The sequence below is a fragment of the Tauraco erythrolophus genome, chromosome 4, assembly GCF_009769465.1.
Source record: "Tauraco erythrolophus isolate bTauEry1 chromosome 4, bTauEry1.pri, whole genome shotgun sequence".
NCBI lineage: Eukaryota > Metazoa > Chordata > Aves > Musophagiformes > Musophagidae > Tauraco > Tauraco erythrolophus.
The window spans coordinates 31,931,120-31,956,478 of NC_141468.1; the positions used below are offsets into that span (position 1 = coordinate 31,931,120).

Genomic DNA, 25,359 nt, shown 5'->3' on the forward strand with positions numbered 1-25,359 from the left:
ACAATGTTGAACACTAGACCACAAAGGAGTTGGAGAATGTATTTGTGAAGCTGTAGAGTGTGTACTGAGTGCAAGGCTACGGAAGTTATTGAAAAAGTACAGGAGAAAAATCCTGTATGGATGGCCCTCTGGTAATGAAGAATGTGTCGCATATTGTTGTGAGGAACAGTTCGTTAATTGTAATGTGTTGGGTTTGTGTGGCAGGGTCTTGGTGGTAGGGGAGGGGCTACAGGAATGGCTCCTGTGAGAAGCTGCGAGAAACTTCTCTGGCTCCAAGTGAGACCTGCCTCTGGCCAGTGCCAAGCCAATCAGTGCCTCTGTGAATGACATATTTAAGAAGGGACAAAGAAACCTCTGGCATGTGGGACCTACAGTGGAGAAAGGGGGAAGGCATGGGTGACTGTCTGTCCTGGGCCATCCCCCTTCCCCCACCACTTCGCCTGGTGGGGTGGGGGCGGCGGTTGCGGCTTGAAATGCTCCAAAGCTCCCCATTCCTGGAGGTGGCTGGAAATTGTCCCACCGGGGCTGCCAGAGTTCATCGGACTGGTCGGGCCTGGCACAGCTGCAACAGAGGGAAGAGTGAGATGTGAGAGAAACAATTATGCAGACACCAAGGTCAGTGAAGATGGAGGAGGAGGAGGTGTGCTGTGGTGAGATGGTGAGCTGTAGAGCAGTCTGTGAAGACCTGCAGCCAAGGAGGACCCCACACCAGAGCAGGTGGCTGCACGTGAAGAAGGCTGTGACTCTGTGGGTATGCTTACACTGGTGCAGTCTGCTCCTGAAGGACTGCACCCCATGGGAGGGGCCTATGCTGGAGCAGTTCATGAAGAATTGTAGCCCGTGAGGACTCATATCAGAGAAATCCGTGGAGAACTGTCTCCCGTGGAAGGGACACTACGCTAGAGCAGGAGAAGAGTGTGAGAAGTCCTCCTGCTGAGAAGGAAGGAGTGGCAGAAACAATGTGTGAGGAACTGACCACAACCTCCATCCCCCTGCTGCTGTGGGGAGGAGGTAGAGCCGGGAAGAAGGAAGGAGTAGGGAGAAGGTATTTTTAAGATCTGGATTTGTTTCTCATCATTCTCTCTGTGACTGGTAATGAATTAAATTAATTGTTTTGCCCCAAGTCGAGTCTGTTTTGTCTGTGACCATAATTGGTAAGAGATCCTTCCCTGTCCTTTTCTCAACCCTTGAGCCTTTTGTTATATTTTCCCCTCTCCATCCCACTGGTGGGGGGAGGATTGAGCAAGTGGCTGCATGGTGCTGTTGCTGGCTGGGCTAAACCACGACGTATGTTCATGTCTCTCTTGTACTGGGGAGCCCAGATGGGACACAGTACTCCAGGTGTGGCATCACCAGCACTGGGTAGAGAGGAGAAGGATCCCCTTCCTTTAACTTGCTGGCAATAATTTGTCTAATGCAGCCCAGGTTATCATTGGCCTCCTTTGTCACAAGGGCACACTGCTGGCTTATGTTCAACTTGGTGCCCACCAGGACCCCCAGATCCTTTTCTGCAAAGCTGCTTTCCAGCTGGGTATCCCCCACCATCTACTGGTGCCTGGGGCTGTTCCTCCCCAGATGCAAGACTTTGCACTTCTCCTGGTTGAACCTCAGGAGGTTCCCGTGTCACGGTTTGATGGGGGAGGGGATGGGGGTTCTGGTGGCAGGAGAGGGGTTTTGCTCCATGTGACCTCCCTGGTTTTGGAACCGGGTTAGACTTGGTTCTGGCCACCAGATCGGACTCCCATCCCCCTCGGGATTGAGCCAATCAGCGCCTCTGCGAATTGCCCTATTTAAGTTGGGACAAAGGAACCGGAAAAGGTGCTTTGCCCAGGAGCGAGGAGAGAAGGGAGGAGGGCACTGCCCCCGCTCCCTGGCTCCTGGCCGGGCGGCTGCCTGCGTCGGGCCAGTGCCACCCACTGAGGATGGCGGTGGTGGAGCCGGCTGGGGAACTTGGGGAGCGCCCCACTCCCGGGGTGCCCACTGGGCTGAGTTCACCTGGAGAGGACTGAGATCTGAGAGAAACAGCCGCATCGACAACAGGTCAGTGAGGATGGAGCGGGAGGAGGTGTGCCGGAGCCGAGTTTCCCCTGCGGCTGGTGGCGAGATAGCAGGCGGCCCCCCTGCAACCAGGACGGCCTCGGTGGAGTAGAGACCCACTCGCAGCCTGTGGAGAGAAGATGCCTGAGCCTGAGGATGGTCGTGTTGGGATGCACAACAAGGCAGAGAGGCATCTGGAGTCTGTGTGATGACCCATGCTGGAGCGAGTGGCTACAACTCCCTAAGAATCCGAGACTGTGGTAAAGCCCACACCGGAGCAATCTGTGGGGAAGGATTGCTTCCTGTGGGCTGGACTCACGCTGGAGAAGTTTGTGGATTTTTCCTCGTGAGTTAGGGAATCCGTTGGAGCAGGGGAAAAGGATGTAAGGACTCCTCCTCCTTTAAGAAAGAGGCAGCAGTAACAGCACAGAATGAACTGACCTGCACTCCCCCAGTCCCTGCCCCCTGTGCTGCTGGGGGGAGGAGGTAGAGCCGGGAGGAAAAGGAAAGGATGGGAAGGAAGGTGTTGTTTTTAAGATCTGGCTTTGTTTCTTTTTATCCTCTCAAGTAACCGGTTTTGTTTCCCTTTGTCCTTTTAAGTAACCATTAATAAACTGTTTTGCTTTAAGAAATCCCTGTCTGTTTTGCCCGAGACCATGGTTGGTGGGTGCTCCTTCTGTTCTTGTCTCAACCCTCAGTCCCTTTATTATATTTTTTCTCTCCACTTTACTGGAGAAGGAGCGACTGTGTGAGTTTTAGTTGCTGGATCGGCCTAAAACCACGACATCCCGTCAGCCCATTTGTCCAGCCTGCTGAGATCCCTCTGGATGGCGGCCCAATCCTCTGGTGTTTCAGGCACTCCTCCCAGTTTTGTGTCATCAGCAAATTTACTGACAGTACACTGTGCCCCATCATCCAGATCATTAATGAAGACGTTAAACAAGACTGGACCCAATATTGACCCCTGGGTTACACCACTAGTTATGGGCCTCCAATTAGACTTTGTGCCACTGATCACCACCCTCTGGGCCTGGCCATTCAGTCAGTTTTCGATCTGACTCGCTGTCTGCTCATCCAGCCCATGTATCAACAATTCTCGTGGAGGATCTTACAGGAGACAGTGTCAAAGGACTTACTGAAGTCCGGGTAGATACTATCCACTGCTCTCCCCTCATTTGCCAGCCTGGTCATTTCATTGTAGAAGTTTATCTAGTTGGTCAAGAAGTTTCAGTTCAGAATCACCTGCTAATTAATTTCAACTTCTTTATGGTTCTTTTCAGAGCATGCTTATCATGCAAGTGTTTCATGCTAGAAATGCTATTTTCGACTTTCTTTGTTGTAATATGTGTGTCTATTGTTCCTTTTCATGTTCTTTCCAGACACTGGATTCTTGATTTTATTCTGAAATCAGAGAAGAGAACAAACTAGGTTTGGGAAATGGTTGGGAAGGCACTTTAAAATCAAATTTGGAATTAATTTTAGATGGCGCAATGTATTTCAGATACAAAAGCTGGAGTGAGAGGGATAAAGAATTTGTGCATACATGCATGCAGATTAGTAGATATTCAGATTTTCTGCTCCTATGTGTACAACAGATTTTTCTATATTTAAATTTTGTGTTTCTGAATGTCATGAAAATTCAGAGGCTTTATTAATAAATAACCTTGCATAAAGAGAGGGATTTGTTTCTACTATTATCTATGAGAAAAATATTATCATTCTAGGAAAAAAAGTGTATGTGGTTTTTCCATTTGTTTAAACATATGTTTTAACTGTATCTCAGGCTACGCTACCTGATCTCAATAGCACAGAATTTCTGGGAGGAGTGAACACTGAGTAGAGAGGCAGAGTTCAGACTGGACTTTGTTGTAATTTTTCAGCAGCATACGATTTTTGTAGAGAAATAATGTATGTACATGAAAGTGTGCTCAGTACAATGCCATATAATATGCTATGCACAATCAGGTGCTCCTTACAATTTTTAATTAATCCTTAGGTGATAGGCTACTCTGCCTTTTCCCCTTAAAATACTATTGTTTTTACGTGTGTAACCTTCACTTCATGAATAGTGTTCCTTGAAAATTATTACTCAGATGCCTCCACATTATCCATGGATGCTTTTTATCTTGTAGTAGTTTGGGATCCTGACTTTCTCCCTGCAAATGTGTCTGCTACACAGGGCAGGGATTTGAGCTAAAGGAACTAGCAGGGTTTCTGGTAGAGGGAGTAACCCCTGGGAAGCAGAAGCAATGACCTAGCTCAGGGCTACTTTTCCTTTATAGTATTTCCAAAAGCATAATCTGCACTTTTACTGGATCACAACATAGGGTAGCTCAGTGTTATTTTCAATTTCCTGTGCAGCATGCACAAAAATATCCCATCTTGCACAGCATTAAAACTATGCTACAGCAAATTACACAAAATAGATGCATGTATATGTATACCTCATAGATACAGGAGAGATAAAGCATCTGGCTTGTAGACTCTCTTTTAAGAGTCCTCCATTCTAATTTAGTCACTTATTACCCTGTTTTGTCCCTCCTCAGAATCAAATTAAAACAAAACCAGCCTGGTTTTATTTACTTTGGGAAGAGAGCAGCCACTGCTCTACTAACAATCCTTTAAGTATTTGGAATAAAAATATCTCTTTAGATGGGTAACTTAGTTTGTACATTTGTGAATGTGGTTGCTAATCTTTTGAAAATTTTTACATCATCATTTATATAGAGATATAGATATATACACACAATATATATAATTAGGGTTAATTATTTCATCGTTGGCTTTGTTTAAGACAAAACACCTGGTAATTTGCCCTTGTGGACAAGAATGTATTTGGCATGATTGTATTTGGAAATAAATATAGGGTTATTAGAAGCAGCTTAAAAGAGAAGCCTGAAGTTCCAGAAACTTCAAAAGCTTCACTTCAGAAAACGTACCTCATTTTTTCCAGTTATTCATTGTGAGCAGAAAGATTCCTACGTGCAGGAGTATAGTCAGGACATATGTAGTCAGTCAGCCTTTTCTTGGCAGGAGTAGTGAAGTAGTAAAAGTCATAGGGCTTCTCCTCTGCTTGGATCCTAGACGAGGAAAAATTCTCGAGTAGAAGTCATCAGAGGAGATTAGCAAAAAGTTGTTTCTTGGTCCCAGTCAGACTGGAAATGTGAGGGATGTGCCTCAAGTGAATAATACTTTTTGCTTGAGAATACCGACTTGAACTGCCTGCTGTGGAGTTCCTCCACATCAGCGGTAAGAACACTAAAGTACCGGCCCAGTCAATCGGTGTGCCCTATTAATTACATTTCATTTGTTGTTTTACAAAGCAAAACAGTTCCAAAAATACCGTAAAAAACACACTCACTGTAACTAATAGCCTGACCCATAAAGTACTCAACATACAATAAACAAACATTGGAACTTGAGCCTCTTGGATGTATTCCATGAGTATTCAGGCTATTTACCTTACAGTGTAAGCAGTGTAAGGAGGACTTTTTTTTTCTTTTTTTTTTTTTTTTCTTTCCCCGAGTCTGGTTTTGACCTGAAAACTCTGTTCTGGATTTAGAAACTCTTCACAGGAACATACCGTGACCAATGAGAAATTCCAAAATCAGAGTTGGTATCTTACAAAGATTTCTATAGGTCTGTCTTCTTTCTCCCTTGTACCTATTAATTTTTTTAAGCTTTCAGATATCAATAGCAAAAATATATTTTATTTATCTCTCACAAGTAAGTAATTTTTTTTTGTAGTTCAATTTTACATACTCATAAACAGCAGTAGTATAAGCAGGTACGATTTATGTGATGGGAAGAATGTGTATGACGATGTTTGGCACAGCTTCATTCTCCTGCCAAATGTTTTGGCCTTGTGTTAGTTTCTGTAATAAATGTCTTTTCTACAGATTTATATTGCCCTTCATTGCTATGTGATCAAAAGGGTTTGTCCTGTCTTTAACAGGTTCTAGATGTTTTAATAATACTTCTTTTTACAAATCATTCATTTAATCTGACTTTGTGCCATGCAGTGTAATTTGCTGTCATTAACGAGACATTTTTGATAAATTACTCTTTAACTATTGACCATTCTTGAATTGCAGGAGAATTAACATTTTACTTCAGGGTAGCGTTCCAAGTATTTTTTGAGGAGTTGGCATTTCAGCAAGCCTGTTTGCATTGGCCTGACTGCCCAGACTGTCCTATTCATCAGTTGTGCAGGAGCTGCTGCATGTGAATTTGCAGCAAAATAACTACATTCGTGGATAAGTAAAATGAGGTAGATACGGTAGGAATGAGTTTCTAAAAAAAGGTACGAGTGTAGTCTAGCAAGAAGATGCTTCTGAAAGGGTTTGGTTTTGTGTTTTATGGGGAGACAGAGCCTGTTTTTAATCATATCTTTCCTATGCTCTCAAATCAACAAGTACAGATGGATTATTCCCAGGTGTGAGGGTGTGTTAGAAATTAGTTGTATGTCATGATGTGGCTCAGTTCCTCTCATGAATACCCATATGCAGTGAAACAAACATGCCTACCTATCTGCTGTTTAAGGATTCTTTCTGAAATATCTTCTGCTTACTATGGTTGGAGTAAGGGGTGTTGGCTTACATAGATCTTTGATCTGATCTTGAGTAAATAGATGCTTTTTAAAGTTGACAAACCTACCCAGGCAAGTGGAACCTGAGGTATTGATTAGGTCTTTCATATGCATTAACAAATAACCCTCTTACTGTTTATGTTGTAAAAGTTGAAAAGTAACAGGAGAAGTAATTGTTTTTAATTGCAATGATGAAAGCGCTGCAAGGGGTGCCCTGTCTTGTAGCTAGTGGACCTTAAATGCATGCAGTGTTAGAATGGAGGTATGTGCACCAACCATGACATATTTGTGACAGATTTAGGTAATGACAAGATACATTCAACACTAGTGGTATTCTGGTGGTTTTACAGATCATCTTATCAAGAACACATCGCAGTCACACTTGCTACCGGCAAAAGGCGCAGGGTCAGCACGAAAGAATACAGACTTGCCATTTGTAAACCCTCAAATGGTGATGAATACATAGGAGCCCAGGTGTTGTTGGAAGCAGGGGATTTTCATAAATACTTCTGTTTCCCTACACTTTTACCAATTCCTCCTGCTGTCTTCAGGTTTAGTTTCCATCTTTGGGGAAAGATAGAGCAAATCTGCTTGTATCCATGCTGTTACCTCAGCCAGTGACTAGGATAATAATCAGGACTGTAATTCAGCTTAAAGGATCTGTATGTCTGTGCACTGATAATGCTGCGCTGCAAAATGTTTATCCGTGGTGGCAGACTAAGCTCACTATTACTGAGAGCTCCAGCTTCTGGTGTATGTTGTTTCTTTAATTGTAAATACCTACTGATAGATTTCAGCGTGCTGTCCTTTTAAACTGTATCGTTGCCTTTTGTCTCCGGGTACCTCATGGAAAATAATCTAAAATCACTGTTTTCTAAGTAACTTGTTACTCTTTTCAAGAAACGTGTAATGCCACCTTTCAGTTAAAATACAGCTGCAAATATCTAAAATAATATAGGGTGTGTTCATAAAAACTAATTTCTTAAGGCTGTCTTCAGTTCGTAGAGAGAAGAAGATGAGGGCAGGTACATATATCTGTTTTTCTTTCCCACCTATCTCCCTTTCTTCTTTCTCTTTTCCTTTTTAGCTCCTTAACTAGCCGAGGGAAATTGGGCTCCACAGCATAAAGCTAGCATTTGAAAATCTTTTTCTTCCCCCATGTTGTCAGCATGGCTAGGAGACATGAAGATAAGCTTTGGTATAACATCATAATATATTTTTGTTTGATGTATTTTTGTTAGTGTGAATGTTTTTATCTTTACCTGAAATGGGTCGAAATCTTATTTTTATAGTACACATTCTTCTTTTTCTCGCCCCCTTTGCTCATTGCTACTTATTTTACAGTTAAAAATTTGTGTATGGTTTTCATAAGTGCATAACAGAGTTAAAATACCGGGGCTGATTTGCTGTGGAACAGCTTGTACTGCTAAGTCATGTTGGCACATTTATCATTCAGTTATTCTCTGATTAAGAATATATTTTTAAGGCTTTATTATCTTTACTTCAGTAACATGTGACATGTTGTACTAAGTGTGAGGATAAAATTTTGTGTCTGATCTTGGTTTTATGAAGTCAATGAGCCGTTAGCAGTAAATGAAGTCAACTCAGATTCAAGTTCTTAATGAATGTCCATTAACGGTGTTCTGGAATGTGATAAACTCGAAATGGTGAATTATGTGGCAGTATTTTCTTATTGTCTGTCGTTATTTGCTTTAGAAATCACTGTAACCTATATTTAAGTAGAGGCCATGTATAAAGATGTCTGGAAGTGAAGCTATGCCGAGAACTATGGCTATTTGATGACATGGCTTTACCACAAGAATATGCCACGTCGTATAAATCTGGCTGGTTCTTTTTTTGATGGTGGTGTTTATAAAATCCTAGAACAAGGAATCTGTCTAGACTGGTAATGTGACTGGTAACATTTTCCTGCTAATACTGAGGAAATAGGGGTCACTTAGGAAAATAGAATGGTTTGTGGCCGTGTTTGTTTTAAATGTGCGCGTTAAGCCTGCAGATTTGGAACACATTGTTACTTCGCTAATACACGAGAAGTTACAGTACAAAAATCCCTTGTTGACCTTCTTAAGTTAATCTCTCCAGCATTAGTTATTTCCTTATTTTTGGTGGGAAGACAGCAGAGCTGAAATGTGTACAGCATGTTTAAGTGGCGAGATTGGTGCTCATAAAAAATTCATTGCAGTCTAAACTAGAATCAAGTTGTCTGAATACAAAGGAAAGGTATTTCTGCTGGGGGGTTCTGCTGTGCGTGTTCGCCGCGTATATGTACGTGTAACTGACTGCTGGGAAGACTGCTGTGCGATAAGATACTAGCTCTAGATTTAACCCTCTGGAGATTTTGCTGCTGTTTGAAGACAAGCTTTCAGATCTTGGGAATTCTGGCTTTATTTTGTTTTAGGAAGGCTGTTTACTTTCTTCAACCATTTTCTAACCTGTTTGTCTCTATGGAAATCCTTTGAATTGGTATATAAATGCACATGCTCTCTGTACTCTGTACTCAGATATAACATTGCCATTTTTTTTTTTCCTCATAATCTTACAAGTCTAACTGCTCGCATTTGCTCCCTGGTAATGTTCAAAGGTAACTATTTTAATCTGAGCTGTAACTGGTACTGTGATATGTTTCAAGCAAAAAAAAAATGTATCCAAGCACTGAACAAGGATTAAGATTTTTTTAATTTGTTTTCAGTTTGCTTTTTTCATTGCCACTGAGTCCTGTGCTTCAGTCAAACAAAATTTCAAATTCAAATGAGGAAATTAGATCTGCATAACCACTACATTTCTGTTGCAATCAGTGCATTTCTTTGTGGTGTGACAAAAGTCCTTGGCGTTTAATTGTGTTGTGAATCATAATCTCATGGTCTGTGAGTATAAGCAGAGCTTGAAAATTTCTTTTCGTAGTGGATAGTGAGTAGGAAGCTTTCAAAAGATGTGCCTTTGTTTCTGCAGAATGTAAGCTTCAATAAATATAGAGTACACTCCCAGTTAAATTCAGTATTTGCCAGTTCGTAGGTAAACTATGAAGATTGCTTATCCGCAGCAAGACAGCTTCTTGTTGAATGCTATTTTGCTTTGAATCAACATGTCTAGTGGTTGCTTTAAAGACAAAAAATGTAGTGAAATGCGATGTTTACCTGTGTATTACTTTTAAATAGTTCTACAGACTGAAGATAAGGTGATGAAGTTCAGAATCACCAAATTGTATTGGCCAAATTTGTATTGACACATACCAATGCACTGCAGGCTTCAGCACGCAGGAGCTGTATTGTTACTGCTGGAACAGAGACTTTTTTCTTTTTATTCAGTTTTGCATGGTGCCCAACATAACGGGCTCCTAAAGCTTTAGCTGCTTTAGTAATACAAATAATAATTCTTGCTCAAGGTACAATAACTTTGTGTGAGACCTGTAAAAAAAACTCTGCACTTTTTAGACTGTTTTTTCCAATATTGCAAATGAGCTAAATCTAAATGAAAGGGCAGAATTATTTTGAAAACCATTCTTATATCAACAGCAAAATACCAACTTGTTTCTCTGTAAAAATATATTCACATAAACAGACTTTAAAACTCAATTTTAAAGTTTCCATGGAGACCTAAGCTGCAGAATTTGGCAGTATCATAAAACATGAATGTTTCTCAGAAAGTATCATTTTCATGCACTTTGAGGTATTTGAGTTCAACTCTACTATTCTTAGGTTCTGCCTTTTATACTGTCTTCTAAAAAAGCTGCATAGCTCAGGATTGCACAAATGTTTTCAAATAATCACAACAAAAAAGTCGGAGTGTTTGTAGGTTCAGCCTGGATAGCTGGCACATGAAAAGATAAATCATTCTCCTGACATAGCTCTTAAGAAATGTGCTCTTGAGCGTAGCAGCATCCTAGGCTGTGTCAACAAGACACAACCAGTTGCTTAAGGGAAGCGAACATCCCCTGCTCAGTGTTGGTTAGACCATGCCAGTTTTGGGTCCTCCCATACAAGACTGATATTAATGAACTGAAGTGAGTTCAGCAGAAGGTCTCACGTTGGTTGTGGGCAGGAGCTTCTGCCCTGGGAGGTCAGGCTGAGGCAGTGGGGCTTGTTTAGGCTGGAGAAGAAGCGGTTTTGAGGACAGCTAACTCACCTGCCTGTACCTATGAGAAGATCAATAACATCAATGGTGCATGGTGGAATAATGAGAGACAAGGAATATAAATTGAAACAAGAGAAGGTCCATCAGGATGTAAAGAAAAAATTGAGGACAGTCAGACACTGGAATGAGTTTTCTAGAGTGGCTGTATGGTCTCCATAACTGAAGGTTTTCAAGACCTGACTGGCTAAAGCCCTGAGCTAGTCTGACCTCATAGCTGACCCTGCCTTGAGCAGGAGATTGGACTTAGAGACCTTTTGAGTTCCCTTTCAATGCGAATGGCTCTGATTCCGTGAATGATCAATGCAGATTTTCTACAAGGCAAATGCTGGCACAATAAAGATTTAATTAGTCTCTATTGAGTTGGATCTTATCCAACATATTCCTAGTGATTTTCCAGCTGCATTTTGAAAAGCTGTGGATGGTATAGAGCAGTGGTAAACCATGTTTAGCCTCCAGGATAAGCAGAAGAGGTGGATACAGCTGAGAAAATAAACCTAGTTGTGCTTTGGAAATTTTGTGTCTGATTTGAGCATTGCAGGGCATCTAGACTCAAATATCTGGCCCGCTGGGGCTGAGGGTGAGAGGGTGGAGAGTATGTATATAACACTTCCGATTTCGTTGCTTTTCCCATCTTCCCCATCTCTCACTGCAGAAATATGATTGTTACATTTCCTATGAGACTGTATCTTGGAGAAAATGATCCAAAGCATGGAAAGTTTGTTTTTTTCATAAACTTCCCATGCATTAATTGCCAAGTTTGCTCAGAGATTATCCATAATGGACCTACTATCAAATAGGAATGTTTCAAAAAGTAATTTCTCTTCCAACGAAGTCTTATGCCATCTTCTATTCTGAAATAAGTATTCTCTGCATCTCCCTACTAGCGGTATTAGTACTTACAGCAGCTGCCACATTTAATACTCCACAGTAGATTACAAAACAGAATTCAAAAAATGAAATTTACCCTGGTGGAACTTCCACGACTCTTACAAGACTACTAAAATCAGTGTACTCTGAGAGATTTTGATGGAGTTAAGTAGAAAAAATGTCCCCTAGGATCATCTTCCTATCTATGAAAAAGAATATTGGCTGAATGGAAGTGTGGCAATGTTGACGTTTGTTTATGAAGAATCAATACCAACATACTACACATGTAATTTCAATTCTAATATAAATGAATTTTATTGCTTGTATTTCTCTGTGTACTAGGATATACAATATCATTCTTCCAAATGACAATCAGTCTTCTATTTTGTATTGGGTTTTTAGTAATTTTGTTAGGTGATTAAGTAAATCACCACCCTTAGCTAGTCTCTCCCTTTCTTTTATTGATAGGGCTGAGACTTTTGGAAAGACATTATTTCATTCTTTTATATCTTGAGGAAGGTTGCATCTGGAAGTAAGATCAAAATGAGAACTACTTTGCTGTAGTGTTGTTCAACATATCTGTCATATTTGTTTTCTTACAGTGAAAGATTTTTCTTAAGACTGAATAGAAATGGTTTGCCAAAATGTCCAGAAAAGCCTGAAAGACACTGTTCTCTCTTTGTGGTGAGTTCTTCCTGTTCTCAATCTTCGTTGTGCTAGGTATTGAAAATAGAAGTTGGATTTAATTGTTGTTCTGTGGTTGACTCAGAACTGGTCCCCAAGCTTTTACATTGTTACGAACATCAACTCTAAAGGCTGGTTGAAATGTATTGCTGAACCCCCAAGTTTAATGTTTTCTGGCAATATGTGGGCACTCATCTAAACTTCCACAGGGGCATATGTACCAGTCTTTCTCCCTGCAACAAAGACCAGTTAGTTTTCCTCCTTATGTATTTTACACCCAAAAGATTGTTCATGCAGCACTCTCTGTATTTTCAGAATATTAGGAACTGCACAAATGCATTGCTGCTACTCGAGGCACACAGCGAGTTTTTTGTGTCCTCCCACTGATTTTGCTGCATTACAGCATATTCTAACCCCATGGTATTTTAGCACATTCGTTGTGAGTGCATGACTGCCAATTTAAAGTAGTAAAGGGATAATTTGTTAACGCTATTTAAATGAACTCACTGTTCATTTATCACTTTCACTGGCAGTGAAAGCAGTGTGTAAAGATCTCTTTAAATGTCATATTTTAATCAGGAGTCAGAAATAATGAGGTTCTGATCTTGCACAGGATTTGGGTAGCAGTGAACTCAGGAAGGACATCTATATCACTGTGCACATTATCCGAATAGGTAGGTATAATCATCTGTGAGTAGAAATTTTACATTTATTAGACGTATGACAGTACATAAAACAAATTGTTTGGGGATCAGCTTTGGGATTTGTTAGATTAGCTAGAACTTTAAATAAATTTTTGGAAAAGAAAAATGCCTATATTTTGATGGGAAAATTGCTTTGGATTTCTTAGCGTTGTTTTGTGTTATTTTTCAAGCATACTGCTAACTTGAGTTTAGACGCAGGAATTTTGTTACTATCACAAAACAAAATGAAAGTGTCAAATATGAACTGTGTTAAGATGATGGAATTGTCATTGGAGAGTCCATTCTTGTTCCAAAGAGAGTAATTTCAAGCATCCTTTGTTCATAGAAAAACTTGCCTGGAAATGTAATGTACCTAATTAGTATGTAATATCTGATGTATACCTGAAATTGTTCAGATGAATTTTGTCTTCTCCCTGACTCCTTTAAAAAGGGGGAGAGGGAAAGGAGTGGAGAAAGTCTTATAACAGTTTTAATCCCTGATGCTATAGACAGATATCAAATCCTCTAGAACAAAGTGGAAGAGAAAAAAAAAGTGTACATTTGTATTAGGTATTTATTTTAAGAAGTTATCCTCTGGGCTGTACTGATGTGAAAAAATAATCTTCAGGTCTGCTTCTGCCCTCTTAGATATATTGTTTTCTTTGTAAACTGTCTCTGTAGTTGCATCAGTGCAGTATTGAATATAACTTTTCTTCCTATTTTCAAAGGTATTTTGGTTTGAAAGATAGTTGCTCTAACTTACGCTGAGTTCAGAAAAAACTTGTTACGAAGTAAACACTATTTTACAGCTTTGAGGAATAATTTTTCCTTGCATTTTCATGGTGTTTTAGTGTTTCATCAGAATATCAAAATATTGTGTTTTGGTTTTATTGGCAAGGATTGGGAAAAGGTATGGTAAACTATGATGTAATGTAAGTATATTTGGTAAGAATAAATGCTTTAAAGAAGAATAAGGAGTAGAATTTTTTCTATTGTGTAGTTTTCAAATGTATTCTCAGTCAAGTTTATAAATGAACCACTGAAATATTAAAAAGCTGAGATAAGATTTATAGGCTGCATGGTGCAAAAACGAACAATCATTCTTCTAGCTGCTGCTATGCATAGGAATATTTTGAGGAAGCATTGCCCTACAGCGACTGCAACCATAGACTTTTCATGTCTGAAATTAAGACTTGGTGGGAAAGATACATAACTGCCAGTGCACAATTGAATAATACGGTTAGAAAGAGGGCTGTTTCAAATGCCAGGAACACAGCAAGAAGATTGATCAATTGTATTTAAATCAAATAGAAAAGGCTAGGAAGAATATTTTGTTTCAAATCTGTTTTCCTTGGTTGCTTTTCTTTCTTTCTTTATCATAAATTGTTCTTCTGCCCTTTGTCATCTTTCCTCCCTGTGCTTCATCTCTCCTTGATTTTTCTGCAGCTGGTCATTTATCCCCTTGCTTGCCAGTTGCCTATTTGGAAGCTGCATTTGATTACTAAGTTGTAACGGCTCAGTCACAACACCTCTCATATAAATCACGAGTAGCAACACCTACAGTAAAATAATTCTTATTGGACAGCAAATGTTGAACAGTTTGTCATGTCTGATCTCTAAATTTAATTTGATGGTGTCATGAGTGTGCTGTCACTGGGTATCAGAAGGTGTTGTTTGAGTGCAGGTCATGAGAGAATGAGCAGTACCTCTGGTCTGAGAGCTTTCGAGATCACCACATAAATATTTAGTGTACTTCGTGTACCATTTGTTATCCTAACATAGTATAAAGACAGACCAGATTCACAACGAGTACATTTGGCATCGTCCACTCAGACCTGTCACCATACTGAACTGAATTGCTCTCTGCCTCCCTTCTGTGGTTTTAAGAGAGACAGTTCCATGGATTATGCATCAAATATGTATTTTGTTTGGCAGGACGAATGGCAGCTGGAGAAAAGAAAAATGCCTGCAACGTACAATATAGACGGCCCTTTGGCTGTGCAGTCCTCAGTATTGCAGATTTGCTGGCAGGAGATTCAAAGGATGACCTTGTCTTAAAAGTATACATGTAAGGAATGCTTTTTTTCTTGATTTTTAAAAGTATCTTAGAGTTAGTTTGCATCAGAAGCAGTAGTGTTAAATGCAGTGTGAGTAAATAACTGTAGCTCCTTTCTGTTCCAAAAAAGTGCAGTAGCTAATTTCTTTTTCCTTTTGTCACAATTTGGAAATTTTTGGCTAGTTCTACAGATGTGTTTATGAAGTAGGATAATATTAAAGATAAAGGTTGCATCCTTTTAGATCTTAGTGTATGTTTCAGAATTTTTCACATCCTTGCAAGAGCTTCTGGAGCTCTCTTTTTATGGCAACATGAAGTGCTTTTAGGACTTGTTTAAACATCTTGTGCTGCCTAAGCAGCTAGCGGAAGTACTTTTTAACTACACAAAAAAAGCAAACAGAATATCTTTTTGTGAAATGGAGCGATTATATAATGGGAATAACAGAAGTATAAAAGGCAGTTAGTTCTGGAGAATGAAAAATCAAAAATAGATTTGAAAATTAATGGTTGATTGAATAGTGGATTTTGACTGATAGCATTTGGAAGAAAGTTCAGTTTTCTGATTGTAGCAACAGAGTGCATATAATTTCCAGTTCATCTTGGACGTTATAGTAAGAACCATTTTGTGGAGTGGTCTATTATAAGTACATAAACCTGGGACACATATTGTGCACATGAAGACGTTCTGTCCCTCCCAGATTTAGCACTCAAATCTTGAAGACATGGAATTCTTTCAGGCAGCCTTTCTCTTCTCACCTGTACCCTTCTTCGGTGAGTTAGAACTGCTGGAATCAATGCTGCAGAAAAACAATTTAGTGTGACAGTGGATATGTGGGCTGACTCTTATTCAGACTCCCAGGACATTAAAGTCAAATAAGTGTTAGCTGTTGGTTAACAAATTGTTAGATTTGTCTACCTATTATATTCTATTTTTTTTAATCTTGCCCGTTTGTTTTAAAATAACAAAAACTGTAGAAGAAACATCACTCAAAACCAGATTTGATGCTAAGAATAACTCCAGCCTAAACCGCGAAAAGTGATCATTAGAACACGGTCTGTTTTTCCTTATGGAAAAGCAACTATTTTCTAAAGGTATACCGAAATGTGATTTGCTCTTTCACTGATTACCTCCTGAAGATCACATCCTGTTTTAAATAACTTTGAAGTGCACAGTACAGATTTTTCTGTCTTTTAAGGCCAGCTCCGAGTCCTGTGTCTCCTCCTGAGTGTCACAAAATAGGTTTCTGCGTGGTTTCGCACTGAAGGATAAATCTATACAGATTATGAACTTGGTCACGGCTGAGTTCCTGAGCATAATTGCTCATATCTTTCTCCCACCCTTTGCAACATGAAGCAGATATTTCCATGGTGCCTTTCTCAAATGCTAAGAGCACTCTGACCCTTTCCATTGAGACAGGAAGTCTCATGGGGCTTTATCAGGTCCTATTGTGTTATTAGTGTTGTGAACAAAAGAGGATTTGTTTAGAGATCTGTGGTGAAGCTGGTCTGAAAAACTTGTGTTCCTGTTTCAGAGTTAAGAAAGTTATCATTTTTCTAGGTGCAACACAGAGAGTGACTGGTATCAGATCCATGAAAATATCATTAAAAAGCTGAATGCACGTTACAACTTGACAGGCTCCAATGCAGGTGAGTAAGTTGCCACGTTTCTGTTTGTATTCTTAGGGTTTTCTTAGTCCGCAAATGAAGTGGCTCTATTTTAGAAGGACTAATGTGAATGAAGGAAATATTTATTCACATAGAGAAAAATACTTGTATTAGGCGAAAGTATATGATATTGCTGTTCATGTGCACATTTACAATAAAAAACCTCACTGAATTTTCTTCAAGGAGCTATGTAATTTTATTCTGTGCTGAAGAGCTACAGTTTGCTGTGGAGTTCTGTTCACATGTGAGGCTGATCAAATTATTGATCTGTGTTGCTTGACTTTTCTGCTTCACATTTTCATCAGGAATATGAAATTTGTCATTGACACTGTATATTATTTAAACTTAAGAAAAAAATGAAACGGGTTGCCCAGAGAAGTTGTGGATGCCCCATCCCTGGAAATGTTGGATTTGCATTTGTTTTGTAGTTGTTTTTTTTAATACCAACTTGTTAACTTTTTCTGAATGTTGTCATCCAGGAAGGCAGTCAAACTTGAAATGAAACCTGCAATGGAACTTATGAGTCTATTGTCCTTGTAATCAAAATAAATCAAATATTGGTTTGTCCCCGTGAAACGTTAATTAGTTGAAATATGACTACAGAAAAAATCTCATATGAACTCATTTTCCAGGTTGTACTGTAATGGTAATGCCTTTCATGTAGCAGACTTCATGCTCCTTTAACTTTATTTCAAACATAATTATTATCTTGAAAATATATGTTCAACAATCTTTAGTGATAATCAAGAAACATATAAAGGCTCATGTTAACTTATCAAGACAGATGTTATATATTGAACCATTTCTAATCCTATTGTTTTCTCATATTGAGTCTAGCCACATATATACGTATAGTCAAGGTTTAGAATGTCATACATCTTATTGGACAATAAATATAAAAATCATGTAGTGAAAATAGAGGAGCACATTGCTGATCAAGTATAATGTTGGGCTTCTTAAATATGTTAACCATATTCAAGAAGAACAACTTCCTCTTGGTCACTCTGACTGTCCGTACAATACCTGCTTAGTCTGTGATACATCATATATCCTGTTCCATTCTTGTGTAATAAGAGTTCACAGTTAAATACCCGGTTGTCCTAGGAGACGTTGGTTAAATTTGAATACTCGTAATTATGTGAATGTTCAACATGAAAGACATGTGGGACATGAATTTTTTTCCAGGTTACAGGGGGCTGGAAATGAATAAAATTGAAGATCAGTTACATTTTGTAAAGTGTTGTCAGTGGGAGGCGGGCAGAGAGAAGAGTGGCACAGAATTCCAGTAGTGCATGTGAAGACTGAGAGGGAAAGCAGAAGTGAGCAGTAATGCTGCTTTGAGTACGGAGCAACTAAAATTTAAACTATGAAATTAAATGAAAATTTAAACTATTTACATCGCACAATGAAATTTGTTCCTCTGTGACTGCTTAGCAGCCTGAAAAAGCACTTGCAAGGCTTTAGCAATATGTTCAGATACTTCTGCTGACACCTCATGGAAAATATTGTTGTTACACTAGTTTGTATTTTCCCTTTGCTGTCTTTTTCTGTAATAGTATTGAATGGCTGGTTCTGAAGCCTCATTAGCCTTGTCTGCCACCTTATAGTTGTCAAAAAAGGAGAAAATCTTGCATTACAGGAGACATGGGTCTTTCCTCTGTCTTAGGAACTGTTGTAGATATAAACCAAATAGAGGAAAACTTGAATTTTTGGTTTATGTCGCATTTGCCCTTTTTAAATCATGTTAAAAAGACCTAAGAAAGGAAACATGGTAAACAAACAACAGCAAAGATGCTTCAGACTGCTGTCTATCCTCCAGGCTTGTTCCCTCTTTAGATTCTGTTCTGTACAGTTTCTTTCAACTCAGGAGATTTTCACACAAAGTCTTCAGTTTCCACAAATTGTTATGTCTCACTGTCGAAATAGTTTGTCAGATAATTTGTAATATTCTTCAGAAAAAAACAATTCTTCCAGTTTTCTGGGAAAAAGTGAAAAGGAACTCAAAACGTGCTTTCAATGTCTTGCATGTAAAACATGTATTGCCAGACTGTAGCATTTGTATTTAGCATTCAAACCCTCACTCCCAAAAAAGTACTTTTTCTGCTTCAACTCATGACAATTCTGAAGTACAGAATCCTCTTGCATCTTACTAAAGGCAAATGATCATCACTTTTTAATACAACCCAGAAAGGAGCAGGGGACAGATGTTCATCCCCCTTCCTATTCTCCGTGGATGCAGGAATGGAAGGACTTAATCTCATGGATAATTTGGCATCATTTGCCAGAGTGGGAACTGGAACGTGTTTTCTGCATGAATTTCCAGTGTAACAGAGACTAGAGTAGCAGGTAGTGGATCAGTTTCCCATTCACCACTAGTCTTTGCAGCTGGTGTAAGGTATCATCTTAGTGGAAAACACCTGGTTGCCTAGAGTAGGAAATGAAACCATTAATGCAAAGGCCAAATCGTACAGCCTTAGCTGCATTTAGTAGCGTTGTTATTTCTTACATTGAGTTTGTAGTATTTGAAAAGTAAGTACTATTAGATCTAGATGATTTCTTAATCATTAAACTAACTAGGTTTCAGCAATATCTGCAGTGGAGCTGGCTATAAAAACTGTTTTTCCTATAATGTTTTTTCTTAGAATTAGAAGCTAGTTACTGTGTTTTAAAATGCAAAAATCTGTGGAAAAATGAATATCCCTGCATCGACATCATACCTAATTACGTCAGTCTTACAAGAAAATAACACACTTCTATTTCTGTATCTGTAGCACCAGAGGTCAATGTACTACAGATATAAAATGTACAGGAATATGTACTACAGATATAAAAAACAGTTACTAGCTTATCTCAAACCATGTAAAATCATCCCTTATCCCCTCAGTGGTGTTTATACCGAGTGGTGTTCCTCAGGGGTCGGTATTGGGTCTGGTGCTGTTTAACATCTTTGTTGGCGACATGGACAGTGGGATTGAGTGCACCCTCACAAGTTTGCTGATGACACCAAGCTCTGTGGTGGTGTGGACACACTGGAGGGGAGGGATGCCATCCAGAGGAACCTTGACAGGTTGGAGAGGTGAGCCTGTGAGAACCTCATGAAGTTCAACAAGGACAAGTGCAAGGTCTTGCACATGGGTCGGGGCAATCCCAAGCACAATTACAGACTGAGCGGAGAATGGATTGAGAGCAGCCCTGAGGAGAAGGGCTTGGAGGTGCTGGTCGATGGGAAGATCAACATGAGCCGGCAATGTGCACTGGCAGCCCAGAAAGCCAACCGTATCCTGGGCTGCATCAAAAGAAGCATGGCCAGCAGGTCAAGGGAAGTGATTCTGCCCCTCTACTCTGCTCTCGTGAAACCCCACCTGGAATACTGCGTTCAGCTCTGGAGTCCCCAACACAAGAAAGACATGGAGCTGTTGGAGTGAGTCCAGAGAAGGGCCACAAAGATGATCTGAGGACTGGAGCATCTCTGCTATGAAGACAGGCTGAGAGAGTTGGGGCTGTTCGGCCTGGAGAAGAGAAGGCTTCAGGAAGACTTTATAGCAGCGTTCCAGTAGCTAAAGGAAGCCTGCAAGAAATCTGGAGAGGGACCATTTACAAGAGTGTGTAGCAATAGGACAATGGGTAATGGCTTTAAACTGAAAGAGGGTAGATTTAGATTACATATAAGGAAGAAATTCTTCACTGTGAGGGTGGTGAGGCACTGGAACAGGTTGCCCAGAGAAGTTGTAGATGCCTCATCTCTGGAAGTGTTCAAGGCCAGGTTGGACGAGGCTTTGGGCAACCTGATGTAGTGGAAGGTGTCCCTGCCAATGGCAGGGGGGATGTGGAGCTAGATGATCTTTAAGATCGCTTCCAACCCTAACCATTCTATGATTCTAGTATATTTTAGATAGTGAAGCCTAGCCAAAGTCATCGCTGCTTTCATATGAAAGCTTGAGCTTCTGTCAAATGTTAAAATCTCTTTGTAGAGTTTGCAGCATGGGTCACAGTGGCAGAGCTTGTTTGGGTGTGACTGTGAAACGATACTGTGGACTTTTCTTGTGACTACAATAAACAAATAGTATTGGATGTGGGCTGCTTTTCTCTTTAATAAAGCAGGCACTAATGCACAAAGTGCCTTGTAAACTGTTATTGATCATATAATAGCTGCTTCATTTGCCCACAGAATTGCTGTGCCGTGAGTGAACCTGTTGATTTTTAAAATGGTTTGAAGTGCATTTTAGGACAAGAAGCAAGAGAACAATGCCAAACTGGTTGTCATTAAACACGGTTTTATACACAAATAAGTAAATAAAAGTCAGAGACTGCAACGCGAATGTTACATACTTATGCAGAGTCATAGATTTCTTTTTTCTTCTCATTTTTAGTATGAATTTATCACGAGCAACTTTATATTCTTGCCTATGACGCTACCTTTCTTTTTTTCCTCCAGTTCTTTATACTTTCAGAAGTTTACATATTTTTTTTTAATTCAGCACATGATGATGGAAGGGTTGTCTAGTAATTGGAGCAGTCCTTTCTGTCTAGTGTTTGGAACAGTCTTTTGGGCTCTGACGGTAGAGGGTTCTTGTCCACCAAAATTACACACTTACAGCTGTGAGCAAGTTACACAGTTAAACAGTCATGGTTCTTACTGTAATCCCTACTTAAATGCCAACAGCATCTTCAAAGTACCCCCTGTAGGCACCTAAAGCTAAGTTAGCTTTCATTTTCACCACTGCTTGAAGTTGAGAACAGATGGGTAGCTGGTTGCACCCAGGACACTTGCATGGTCAGGGTACAGGTGGGATAGATTTAGCTTCTTGAGTACTAGGCTGAAAAAAAAATGCTAGAGATGATTTCTGTAACTCTCATGCCCGTGCTATTTCAGGGAATATATAAATATTCACTGGGTTTATCAGAGAAATTATTTACTCCGGTGTCTGAGACATTCTTCAAAGACAGAAAATGTCTTTGTTCAGACTCTGATTTGGAAAAGGATTTTCAGTCTGTCTCACATGTCCCAGATGAGCACGCTAATCACTTGGCTTCTTAGACTTCCCTGCAGCAACTATTCAACTTTGTATACAATCAGAAAATATTCATTATACCGTGGGGAAAGTGAAAGTGGCTCTGAAGCCTGCCAAGTAGTATATGATTTTCCTAAGTGTGATCTGTATCCATGTCCCCTTAGCAAATCAGCCAATAGAGGAGAAATTTGAACCTCAGTCTTGTGTTACATGTGAATATTCTCCCCAATGAGTTGTCTTATAAAAAGCATATTAAAAAACTGATGAAAAAAGCACAACTTCCTCTTTCTTCACTGTCTTTTGAGAAGAAAGACTGGATAGCTTAGTTTTAAGAGGATGCAAGACATTCCTTTTTGCTCCACTTTTTTCTTTAGGTTCCTAATGTTCTCCTGTGTAAGCTTCTGTGTAAATGCCAATTTAGATTCCCTTATAACAAGTCTTGAAAAGCCGCATGTGCCTGATGCAGTAATTCTTGAGAGCTGAGACAAGGATACATGTGCTTTTCAGTTATTACAGTAAAGGAGGTGAAAATCCTTTCAAATCCTATAGAGATTAAATTACCAGTGTAAGAAATTATAAACGTATCTAGCTGCTCTGTAGCTTTGGACTCTTGCGTGGATTCCACAAAAATAGCAAATGTAGTGGCAAGTTCTTTTCTATGCCATTATCTTGGAATGCTCTGATAAACTAGACAAGAGTGATGCAACCTAATTGCATGTTTACTGAAAGCAGTGTTGTGTATTCTGTGGTAGCAATGCCAAACCTACATTGCAACTCCACTGGAAACACTGTTAGTTATACATTAACTTCAATTGATGGGAGGGCCTTAAGCTTTAGAGGAAGAACATTCAAAATGGTGGGATTTCTCTTGCCATTCTTAGCTCAAGCATGATTTCTTCTATTTTAATTTTTTTTTAAAAAATATAGTGGCAGTGTTAATTTTTTAACTGTTGCATGGGGGCTCAAAATACAGCTCTTGAAAAATCTACATAAATCGTATCTTCTTGTGTCCGGTTTAGGTCATAAAAAGAATAAAATCACAAATTACTATATTGTATCTAGTAGTTGGCAGGAACATGAATTTTTAAATATGATGGAGGGAAGACCTGAATAGGGAGGCTGTTTTTAAGACAAATCCAGGTTGTGGTTTGATTTGTAAAAGATTTTCTTAAGTCTGTCAGCCACAAACTGTTAATTTCTTTATTTAAAAGAGAAAGATGCACAAGTAGGTTTTTCAAATGAATAGTTTGCTATCTATAATAGATTCAAAGTTATTTTCATGTACCTGTGCAAAAACCTGCAGGCAGAAGGTCATCCAAAGTGATGCTGCCTAACAAAAGGAGACTGATCAATAAATGGGCAACTGCATAATGCCCTGATAGAAGCAAGGAGGAACTCAAAGCCCGTATTGTTGGCAGCTGTTTGCCAAGAATCCCATCATGAGTAAGGACATGACCTTGAGGGGGAAAGTTATTCATTAAATTATACAGTAAATAAGGTTGGAAGGGTCCTCAGGAGGTTATGTGGTCCAACAGCAGTTCAAAGAGGAACCAACTTCAAAGTAGAATCTGAGTTTTTTGAAATTCAGTGAGGTTGTTCATTCAAAGGCAAATTTCATTACACTGCTATCATTCTAATTCAACCAGACCAAATTAAGTTTCATAAAGCGAACTTCCTTGGTTTTGGGGAACTATTGTTACCTCATGTGCATTCTTTTTTTTTTTTTTTTCCCAGCGTACATGTCCCCTGCATAAGTCTCAGTCTAGCTCAGTGATCATATAAGACTCAGTCAGAGAAGGCATCAGGTAGACCAGCCCAAAGCATGAACTCATCTGAGAAGACATGATTTCTGAGACAATATGGCAATGGAGGCAGTTGGATAGAAATAGTGGCATGTGCTTTGGGGCAGTATATGTCTTCCCATACCTATTTACCTGCATTCAACAGTCTCTTGGCACTCTAATGATGTCATTTCTCCATGGTTACTGTTGAACACTGGAAAGTTAAAAAAACAGGTGGAAAACCACATATTTTGGCTGTTTCATCTCCTGTTTCACAAAAAGTAAGCTTTGGCTTACAAATTCCTTGATTTGGAGGGGAAAGCCTGTTAGAGTCGTTATTTACCTTGCCGTGGAAAAACTACAGAGGCCCCATGAAGTGATACAACTGAGAAGCATCATTTTTCCACATGAAAAGCTACAAGAGATCAAATACAGCAGGGAATTGGTACCTCAGTATAAGTTTACAGAGTGCAGTGTTTCTAGGAACAGAGCTGTGGTAACTTACAGTATTTTCTAGATACAAGAAGTAGTGTGACTATGTTAGTGCAACACAACCCCAGCACTTCACAGCATTAGCCCCTTCAGAGTCGTTGCAAGGAGAGCTTCGTCCTGTGAATCACCATGAGAAATGTCGCATAGGAAACAAAATGTGCATTCCCTGCTGGGAGCAGCTATAGCTGTTGATTGCAAAAAGGAGGTGTAGGCTCACAGTGGAGAGATGAGTGGAGCAATGGCTGGTGGAAAATGAGGAAGAATAAGGGCAGGAGTGGTAATATACTCAACAGAGAAGACAGAACAGAACGAAGTATGTAACTTTTAGGTAACTCCTGGCACATGATTAACCACATAAAACTACCCTCTGCATCTGTGCTCAGCTAAGAAGAGATCATCTCTGGTGTTTGTCTGTTCTCCGAAGGGTTCACAGATGTGTCAGTGGTGCACTGAGATGTATTTTGTGTCTATACATCACTAACATTTAAACAGCAAGTGCGTTTGTTTAATTACTCTAGTTCTGTAATGATTTATTGATCTGTCAGTTTTAATCTTTGTTACGTTTTGTGACAAGGAGATTATATGTATTCCATTTTGATGTGTTTAAGAATTAGTTGTCACTGAAGGCTGCTATTTGAAATACGTTTAAAATAAGAATAGTGCTTATATGTGCCTCACTAAGTACACAATGAATTAAGGCATTCCTTTTTGTTCTCAACAAATGGTAGAGCCGAAAGATTAAATATATAGAGAATTTTGCATGTAAGTTGTTGCTCAAGATCATTTGGCCCTGAATGACAACTTTGACATATAAAAAGGCCAGTTTTAGAGCAGTTTTTAGGCAAGGATTTGTAGAACTCTGCTTTTTCAAGTACTCTTTATAGGGTGGATGATATTGTGCAGCAATCTAATGTTAAAAATGTTCAAAAATGAAGTTCAAGGTAGATTTTTTTTTGTGTGATTATCTGTAAGTGTCCTTCCTATAGCATGACTTGTAGATGCTGCTGGAGATGAGGGCTTTAATAAATTAAATTAAAGTTAATTAATTAAGTAAATTAAATACTGTGCTCTTGAATGTTGCTAAAAGATTTGTTTTTAGAGAAGAATGCAAAATGTGCCATTGTGGTACTGTCAGGGACATCTTATATCCAGTAGAAACTAATGTCTTGCTGTTCATTTCAGTACTGTGATTATGCATGTGATTGAAATGGCACCCAATTTAAACTCAGAATTTCCTTTCTAAGGCTACATAATGAGAATAGCTGGCTCATATTTCCATCTTGGAGATGGATTATGTCTTAGCAGTGAAGTTTTCATAAACCTTTCCCAAAAATTCAGTCTG

General features: G+C 39.4%; 1 protein-coding gene across 1 annotated transcript in view; it reads left to right on the top strand.

Moving 5' to 3' along the window:
- DOCK4 (dedicator of cytokinesis 4) overlaps positions 1-25,359 on the top strand; it is a 261,513-nt gene that overhangs the window by 120,803 nt on the left and 115,351 nt on the right. Inside the window, exons 9-12 of the mRNA XM_086609922.1 lie at positions 12,247-12,328; positions 12,942-13,002; positions 14,947-15,079; positions 16,626-16,714. Of these exons, the coding sequence (XP_086466048.1) occupies positions 12,247-12,328; positions 12,942-13,002; positions 14,947-15,079; positions 16,626-16,714 (365 nt within the window). The remainder of the gene's footprint in view (positions 1-12,246; positions 12,329-12,941; positions 13,003-14,946; positions 15,080-16,625; positions 16,715-25,359) is intronic.